Source organism: Neofelis nebulosa, chromosome 7, assembly GCF_028018385.1.
Source record: "Neofelis nebulosa isolate mNeoNeb1 chromosome 7, mNeoNeb1.pri, whole genome shotgun sequence".
Lineage (NCBI taxonomy): Eukaryota > Metazoa > Chordata > Mammalia > Carnivora > Felidae > Neofelis > Neofelis nebulosa.
This window is the reverse complement of record NC_080788.1, coordinates 117,071,860-117,080,659: the sequence shown is the minus strand read 5'-3', so window position 1 is coordinate 117,080,659 and position 8,800 is coordinate 117,071,860. Positions and strand designations below refer to the sequence as shown.

Below are 8,800 nucleotides of genomic sequence, written 5' to 3'. Positions count from 1 at the left end.
CACGATCTCGCGGTCCGTGAGTTCGAGCCCCGCATCGGGCCCCTGTGCTGACAGCTCGGAGCCCGGAGCCTGTTTCGGATTCTGTGTCTCCCTCTCTCTGACCCTCCCCCATTCATGCTCTGTCTCTCTCTGTCTCAAAAATAAATAAACGTTAAAAAAAAATTTAAAAAAAAAAAAAAAAAAAAAAAAAAGAGGACCAAAGTATTATTTTTACTTCCTAATAAATTTCATGCAGTTAATTCATTCAAATTAATTACTTCATCCAGGAAGGTATTCTGTATTAGGCACTGTTCTTGGTATTGGGATATAACAACAAAAGACAAAAACAACCTTGACCTCATAGAGATTATGTTCTGATATTCAAAACAAATATTTCAGGAGCATACCCAAACTGCCAAATTAAAGCAAAGAAAGCCAGGAAGGACAGAAAGAAGAGGGTCAGGAGTTTTTATTAAACAAACAATTTGTTTACACTTTAATAAAAATTCATTTCTTTCTCTCTTTTGGTTACCAAATAAACCCAGGAGGTTGGGTGGGACAAACATTATTATCATTTTTCTTTTCAGATTTTGGAGCAGAATGTTAGAAACATTTGAGTAATTTCTCCTCCTTTATACCTCTCTTTTGATAGCAGTGGGCACTGTTGCTACAGGGAATCCCATTCTGCACATACCCATCTGCTGGCCACTGATGGGATGTCCCATTGCACTATGCCAGAAGGTCACATTTATTGACCTGATGTCTACAGAGTTCCCCTGATGGCATGAACTTGGCAGTCTGTTTGTTCTGTGCTTATCATTGGGAAAACATTTCCAATATCCCAAATCCCAATCCCACTCAAAATCACATAAGTACCCAACTGCTGATGAATGGAATCCACTGTGTCAACCAGAAATACATTCTCTGCACCTTTGAAAAGTTACTTTGGAAGTAAATGAAGTCTGTGTTCTCAGATACCTGTCTCCTGCCTTTCCCGTGAATCATATCTGTGCTCAAGAAACACAAAGAGGATAAATTTGGGGGAAATGGAGCTTTATTTGCTGCTTATCACAATGAACAGTAGATAGGAAGATGTTAGGAATTACCTTTGCTTAATGGCCATGTTTCTGATACGTCTGATACTGACAAAAGAGAAGTTTCCTGCATTTTTCTGTAAATTGTCAGTAATGTGCTTGGTTTTGGGCATGTAGTAACATTTTCCCTGCCAAGAGACTAAAACTTAATAATGCACAGGATATTAAAGTAGAGGCATTTTCCTAACCTGAAGACGGTGCCTTAGTCTCCTTGGGACCAAAATGTTTTCTAAAGTACATAAATACAGCAGTTGACAGTAAAAACAAAACAGACAAAGTAAGACTCACAACTAGCAGCAAGAAAACTTTTTTGGCAGATGCTGGGCCACTGTCAACACTACCTCCATAGCCTCTGTGCAGGCAGTACGGTGGGGACCACCCGTAGTCACAGTGGCAGTGATGTTTATTATTGCAGATCCCCTTCATGTTGCAGGTCTCAGCCAGGCAGACTTGTGATAAGAGAGACAGACTGACACACTTCTTGTGAATGCAGATCTTTCCTGGACCACACATGGTGCCATCTTTTACTTCCCCAACATCAGGTGTGTACATTCCTACATGATAGTCAATACTCCAGCAGATGACACCATTGATGTGAGTTTGCTGCAAATTAGAGTGATCTCTCAGATGGGGAATAACCCTCACATTCTCACATTGAACTCTGCCACAAAAGATATCTGAGGTATTACATTTTAGGTATGCCGTGCCATTTATACCACAGTGGCCAAAACGGTTTCCCAGAGTGTTGATTTCTTTGTAGCAACTCTGAGATGCACCCTTTGCACCTTCACCAAAAATCTCCCTGCATTGTTCGTCATGGTTGTTACACCTCCCTCTATAGCAGTAGGCATTGTCACCACAGGGAACCCCGTCCTGCACATATGCATCTTCGGGGCACTGATGGGATGTCCCATTGCACCACTCTGGAAGGTCACATTTATTGACCTGATGTCTACAGAGTTTCCCTGATGGCATGAACTTACAGTCTTTGCAACAAAGCCCAAAAGCACAAGCAGCGCCAGGCCTCAGAGTGCAGCTCAACAAACAACAGGGATCCTGTTGACACTGCTTTATAGATCCACAGTCACATTCCTCTTCTCCTTCAACCACACCATTCCCACAGCGCTTAAGCATAAAGACTTCCCCTGGATGTGGAATATTGTGTAGACATGATCCCTGGTTTAAAGTGGTCTTTGTAAAATCTGTGTAACTACAATTGGTGAATTTCTTTGCTGGAACTCTGGTAGCATTCATGATGCAGCCACTTTGCTCACACAAACAGAATTCTTCATCATGCTGCATACCCAAAGTATGTCCTAATTCATGGGCGACAGTGAGGGCAAAAAGAGACCACGAGTCTCCTTGGAAATTGTTAACCCCACAATCAATAGGAGGATGACATATTCCTGCAACATAGGCTATACCAAGTACACTTATAAGTGAATTTTTTATGAAAAAATGTGCAACATCGTACTGTAGCCAGGAAAGACTGATTTGTTTCCACTGAGAGAAATCCTTCAGAACCTGTTCTATGCTTATCATTTGGAAAATATTTCCTTGATTCCAAATCTCAATCCCAATCAAAATCACAGAAGTACCCAACTGCTCATAAATGGAATCTACTATGTTGACAACAAGAAACACATCCTCCTGTACCTTTGAGAAGTTGCTTTGAGAATAAACTAAGAAATTGCTCTCTACCACCACAATCAGCTCCAGAAACCATGAGTGGGTCCACCATTTATCATTAGAACTTTGCTTCAGAGTTGGTTTGTTAGCCTCTTCAAATCTCAACTGTTGGAGTGCAGTTTCCTTCATTGTTAAGCCACATCTCATAGGTGGGAATTGTGTCTCATTAGTGTTTATCTCATAAACCAAGTGTTCAAATGTGGTAGAGTGCCTGATGGGCTCGATTTCATAAGCAAGGTCATTTATCTGCAGCATTCCTCGAAAACCTCCAGAACAGGTACTGAGGGAAACCAGGGACTCAGGGACTCCTTCCACATAACCATGATAGTAGCAGTCGTCGGGAACAAAAGGCTCATCCTGGAGAAGAGCATGCTGATCTGTGTATGTGAATACCGGGAAGTGTCTGGAAACCAAGAGCTTCTTGATCTTCATATGGACAACATGTCTCCAGCCCCCAAACTGTAGGCTGTAGGAGAGCCAGCCTGGAGTTTTTGCACTTCTGCCCTTGCCGGTCACCTTTAAGGGGACCACAACTTCTGGGTGGCTGAGGCATTGGGAGGGCCCGGCCTGGGAGAAGCTGGAAGGGAACAGAGACATTCCAACCCAGAACAGCAGGAGAACAATTCTCATGGCCACCTCAGCCTCACCAGCCACCGTTATGAAGTCATCTGTCCAGGGAAAAAGAGTGTGAGGCACTGCTGTTCTGGTTCCTCCTAATTGGTCATTGTGTAGAGCTGACCTTTAAGGATCTGCGTCCTGGCAGAAATGGACATCAGCTGCGGTGCTGAAAGTGAAAATAAAAGGGTGGGGAGGTGGTGGGATTGGATAAGGAAAACGAGAAGGAATTGAATGACAAAAAAGTGATTAATGAATTAAGAAAATGCTTTGGAGTTGCTTTCAATAGATGGGGGTGGGAATTTAGAGGGGTATAATAAGACAGTATTGACCATATGTTGATAATGGTTGAAGATTGATGATAAGTACTTGGGTTTTCATACAATTATCTCAACCCATGTAGGCGGTATGAAAATCTCCACGATAAAAACTTAACGCCAAACTAAAGAGACTTAAGAGTAGGGTGACTCGGTATCTCAATTTGTCCAAGACCATGTTGGTCTATGCCTGTTGCCCCTGTATAACTACTGATACTTTCCCCTTTGACTGTCAAACCTGGAGAGATAGATCATAAACAATACAGTTCTTAATGTCAGTTTGCTTTGGTCTTATGATTTGCTTTAATCTTTCTTTATTGCAAGTTATTTACTTGTCTCCTCGCTGTGTTTGCATTCATTCACAGCTCTGTGGACTGCAAGATCGCTGAGCGCCAGATTTATGATTTTAACTCATTTTAGTATCCCTATAATGCCTAGTATAGTTCTTTTTTTTTTTTTTTTAATTCGAGAGAGAGAGCACATGCAAGTTGGGGAGAAGGGCAGGAAGGGGGGAAAGAGAGAAAATCTTAAACAGGCTCCACGGCCAATGTGGAGCCTGACACTGGCCTCAATCTTACCACCCTGGGATCGTGACCTGAGCCAAAACAAAGAGTCAGATGCTCAACTGACAGAGCCACCCAGACGCCCTTATAGTTCTTTATACAGTGAAAAATGAAAAAAGGGGAGAGGAGTGGTGAAGTACTTGGATTATGGATGAATGCTACTTAAAATGTGTTCGTATTTGATTATTATTTTTAGAAGAGGAAAAGATTCCTAAAAAGTTAATATCCTCTAAAGGAATGGGGAGAACAACATTGTTATCTGTAGAAGGATGTCAAAAACAAAAGAAAATGCCTTATAAAGAGAAAATGAGAATCTATAAAGTTCAAAGGCTTGGGAAAAGGAACTCTGTCTTCTTGAGGCAACGTCATCAGAGTGCTTAGAATTTTAGGATTGGGGAAATTCCTAATGTTTGCTCAAATATATTTACTGACAGCTTTTGACAGTGGATAATTTCTGTACATGGCATGCAGTCTGACTAGCAACACTCATTCATTTCTTTCCTTATGCGTTAAACAAGAATTTATGTGTTTGAAGTATATGAAGTACAGACATTGTGCTAGATACTAGAGAACTAAAAAATAGAGAGCATTGAATAAATTATCCATTTAGGGCAGAAATTTGTGGCAGGCACAAGAATGAGCTTTAAGGTGCCTATAATATTGTATTTAATATTGTAAATGTTTTGTGTTCTTTTGCTGAGGAGAGTGTCTGTAGACTTCATCATAGTCTCAGCTAAATGACAAAAATTAGGCTAAGAAGCACTGAGTTTGTGGGAAAACAGACACGCAATCAGACCATTATAATTATGATCTGAACCAGATTAATTTAAGACTAATAAAGGTTATGATTTAGGGACTCTTAATGTATAGACCTCCATAAACCCCTGGGAGATTTTAAGCAATGTAGTTTATGAAACTCATCAAATAAGAGTGTTCTAAATTAGCCCTACACAGGAAAATTTGAAATGCCTTGAAATATTGTAACTCATATATGAAAAACTTGATAAAGTTTTTCTGAAATTCAATAATTCATTTAATTTTTTGTTACCAATAACAAGTTGTGAGGCTGGATTCTTTTCAAACAAACAAAACAAAACTTGGATTAATTCTGTCACATACTTTTTCCATTTCTCTATCAAAACTAGCATCCACTACTGCAGTGGGGGCAAGGGGGATGCTCAAAACAATATGTGTGAAGATCTTAAAAAGGGAATCCACAATTGGAACTGGAATAGTTTGTCCAGGTTCTCCATCCTAAGAAATGCAGACAAGAAATCAGCTGATATTTCAAACCTTCCTATCCCTTATTGCTCTTTTCTTCATTTTCTAGGACATTACATTTACACATCCCTAATATTCTGGGTTTCCTCATTTGTGTGTAGTGTCAGTAGGTAAAAATCCATTCATTCTGATTCCCTTTCAGTCACAGAGTTAAATAGTTAACCAAGTAGACTTCATCTTTTCCTTCTTAATATACATTATTTTAGTTTATTATTTATTCTAGATTTGCTATATGGGTGCTGGTAGATAGGAGGATGCATTGATCTGAACAATATTCTTAGTGTTAACCTGCCTAGAGAGCTTGGACCCATGTGAGCAGTGGATAAACACTTTATTCCAAGGTGCAAGTAGCCCACAAGGGAACAGCAAAGTTCATAGACAAATTCAACTATATGAAAACTTCCAAGGATAAAGATCTCTGAATTGGGTGAAATCCTGACTTCTAGATTTGCTCTTCATAGCTTTCTTTGTATGTTTGTTGTTTATTATGGAGTGGGAATCATTGTGGATGGGAGGATGGAAAGTGAGAAGGGCCGTAAGAGTGTTGGAGAGAAGGCTGCTGAGCTCTATAAACCATGTCCTAACATACTTAGAGCTCATCTTGAGAGCAGGCAACAAAAGGAAATTCTCCAAAGAATCTTTGAGCCATACTCGTTGTCCTCCTTATATTATTCTTAGGATCTCAGACACCCAAATTCCTAAAGGAACATCACCCTCCATTAATACTGTGAAGCAGTGTCATTAAAAATCTTTATTTTCTAATGTTATTGGAATCTCAAAGTAGACAACAGCCCTCCTCCATATGTTTTATCAACTCTTTCTTTCCCTACAGCTATGTCAAATTCCCAAAGACCTCTCTACCTGTGCATCTCCTCTCTTATTCCATCATGCTTGAATGCACTATTTTCCCATCTGTCTGTCACCAATGTCTAAATTAGAGAGTCATAAAATCAATTTAATGGATCATGACCTGCAGGATGTTTTTAAAAGAAATTGAATAAAAATATTAGAGGCCATTCCTAGAAGTCCCTTAGCAACTCATACAGATAGTGCCAAAATTTTTGGAGTGTTTGTATATATGTGGCCACTGAATCACAATATAAAATGGATTTCTTATTCTTCAACACGCTATATATGTATAGTGATACCAAATCTATAATTTTTTTTAACATTTATTTATTATTGAGAGACAGAGACAGACAGAGCAGGAGCATGGGAGGGGCAGAGAGAGGGGAAGACACAGAATGTACAGAGTCTGACGCGGGACTCGAACTCACAAACCGCAAGATCATGACCCGAGCCGAAGTCGGACACTTTACCGACTGAGCCACCCAGGCGCCCCTAGTGATGCCAAATCTAAAGATGAAATGCTTTCTATGATTTTCACTGTTACATACCTAACTGAATCCATACGCATTTCTACCTCTCTTTCTATCCCACTCCATATCCCAGTCTCAGTGGAAAAGTAATTCTCCCCCAAGTTCAGGTAGTAGCCCCTCATCTTCTGTTCCACATCACATCTCTTACCTACATGTGGACTGATTCTGTTAATGTTCTCTACTTTCAACTCTGTTTCATCTGTTCTTTACTGGCAGTTGGAGTAACCAACTCATTCTAGTTCACCCAGGACTGTCCTTGTTTTAAAACTGAAAGCCCCGCATCCCAAGCATGTCCTCAGTCTGAGGAAAACTGGAGTAGTTGATCACCCTACTGCAGCACCTTACTCCCCACCCATGCTCAAGTTTCGTCCATCTTTAAAAAGGAAAACAAAACAAAAATTAAGAAACTTCACATTATCCATGGTCCTACTCTGGCTCCCAACTCATGCAGAAAACCAAACTTAACAGATGACTTACCAACACAATAAAGTTATTTCCGTGGTCTTTTCTTTCTTAATGGTTTGTACCACACTTATCAAGAACAAAGGTTGGTAGTTGACCTCGCATAACAAAGGGAAACATAAGCCCTCCTCCTTTCATCTCCCAGGTAACTAAGTTCTAAATTCACCTGCTTAGCAACATGGATCTTTCACTTCTTCAGAAACAACTGGCTGTCAAGGATGCTCTGGCTCCACTAATTCTATGCAACTTCAATATAATTGGAACTGGCTAGCCTCCTCTACTCCATTCTATGTCCTCTTACAATGTAGCTTCATTTCTGCTTCATAATTTTCCTCATGCTACTGTGTTGGCCTAGACTGTACAATCACTTTTCACTATGGAACTAAATTGTATCATGACTCTGTACTCTGTCAAGATCAAAGTCTACATTCAGTATCAAATATTTTCTAAATAATCTAGACAACATTGATATAATTCCCTTTATAATTACCATATTCAATATTTTTATAGAGTTTATAGCTTTGAGTTTTTGTTTTATATACAAGTTTTAAAAATTGTATCTCCTTTCATGTTTTTGAGGAAAATATACTCAAAATCATTTGGTAGAGAATTTGTGACATAGTGTTTGGCAAAACATATAATCTATAAGATGACTTTAACTATGTAAACATTACATAGAATAAAAATCAATTCAGTAAAATATTAATGCTAACACTGAGTAGATTCTGTTTTAAAAGGATTCTTGGCCAATGAGTCTTGCCACCTTTTAATTTAACTAGGAGATTAAGAACTCTACAACCACCAATTGGAAGCATTTTTGATGATAGTCCTTTTCAATTTCATCTCAGAAAAAGTTTCTTCTATTCATGCTGGTTTTCTCAGAAATCTGCTGTAGGAGTGCTGACAACACTGACTCCATCTTTGGCCCTCCATCTTGTTCATGTCCATGCAATGACTCCCTTGGGGCTCTGTGTTCCAGGCCTCATGGAGGTTAATGTACACTCTGACCAGAATGCAAGAAGCCTTCTAATCTTTCCTCTGGTGCACAGATGGCACCACTTTAGATAACTACCCTTTGTCTTATAAAATCTGTGGGTTAGGGTCCTGACTTTGTAGAGAATTGCTGCATAGTGCCAGGATCCCTGTTCACTCAGTACTCTTGTAAGTTACCCTGAATAAAACCCTGCGTAAACAGTGTGGAATGACTTGCTTCATTTTTCTGTTTCAATGTGCCTTCTCAGTCTGGAGGATTACTGTTCCTCTTCCACCTTTTTACACTTGCTTGGAGGTTCCTTTTCATAAACTGTCTCATTCATCCAGGTAGAACTAGACAACCCCTGTCTTAGGAAAGGTGCATTAAAAACTTTTGTCTGGAACTGAACTGGGGGGATAAAATTTGCTCCTATGCCAAGGATGATTAA

At 39.6% G+C, this 8,800-nt stretch overlaps 1 protein-coding gene across 1 annotated transcript; it reads right to left on the bottom strand.

The window, feature by feature from the left end:
* Positions 1 to 431: 431 nt before the first annotated feature.
* Positions 432 to 7,490, bottom strand: ADAM21 (ADAM metallopeptidase domain 21). The gene is made up of 2 exons (XM_058739499.1): positions 7,395 to 7,490; positions 432 to 3,546 (listed from the first exon to the last, which is right to left on the bottom strand). Exon 2 carries the CDS (start codon positions 3,390 to 3,392, stop codon positions 1,257 to 1,259), a length of 2,136 nt encoding a protein of 711 aa, XP_058595482.1. The 5' UTR covers positions 3,393 to 3,546; positions 7,395 to 7,490; the 3' UTR covers positions 432 to 1,256.
* Between the last annotated feature and the right edge of the window lie 1,310 nt (positions 7,491 to 8,800).

Excerpts from the sequence above, each read along its gene's own strand:
- ADAM21 (XM_058739499.1), bottom strand. The coding sequence starts at position 3,392 with ATGAGAATTGTTCTCCTGCTGTTCTGGGTTGGAATGTCTCTGTTCCCT.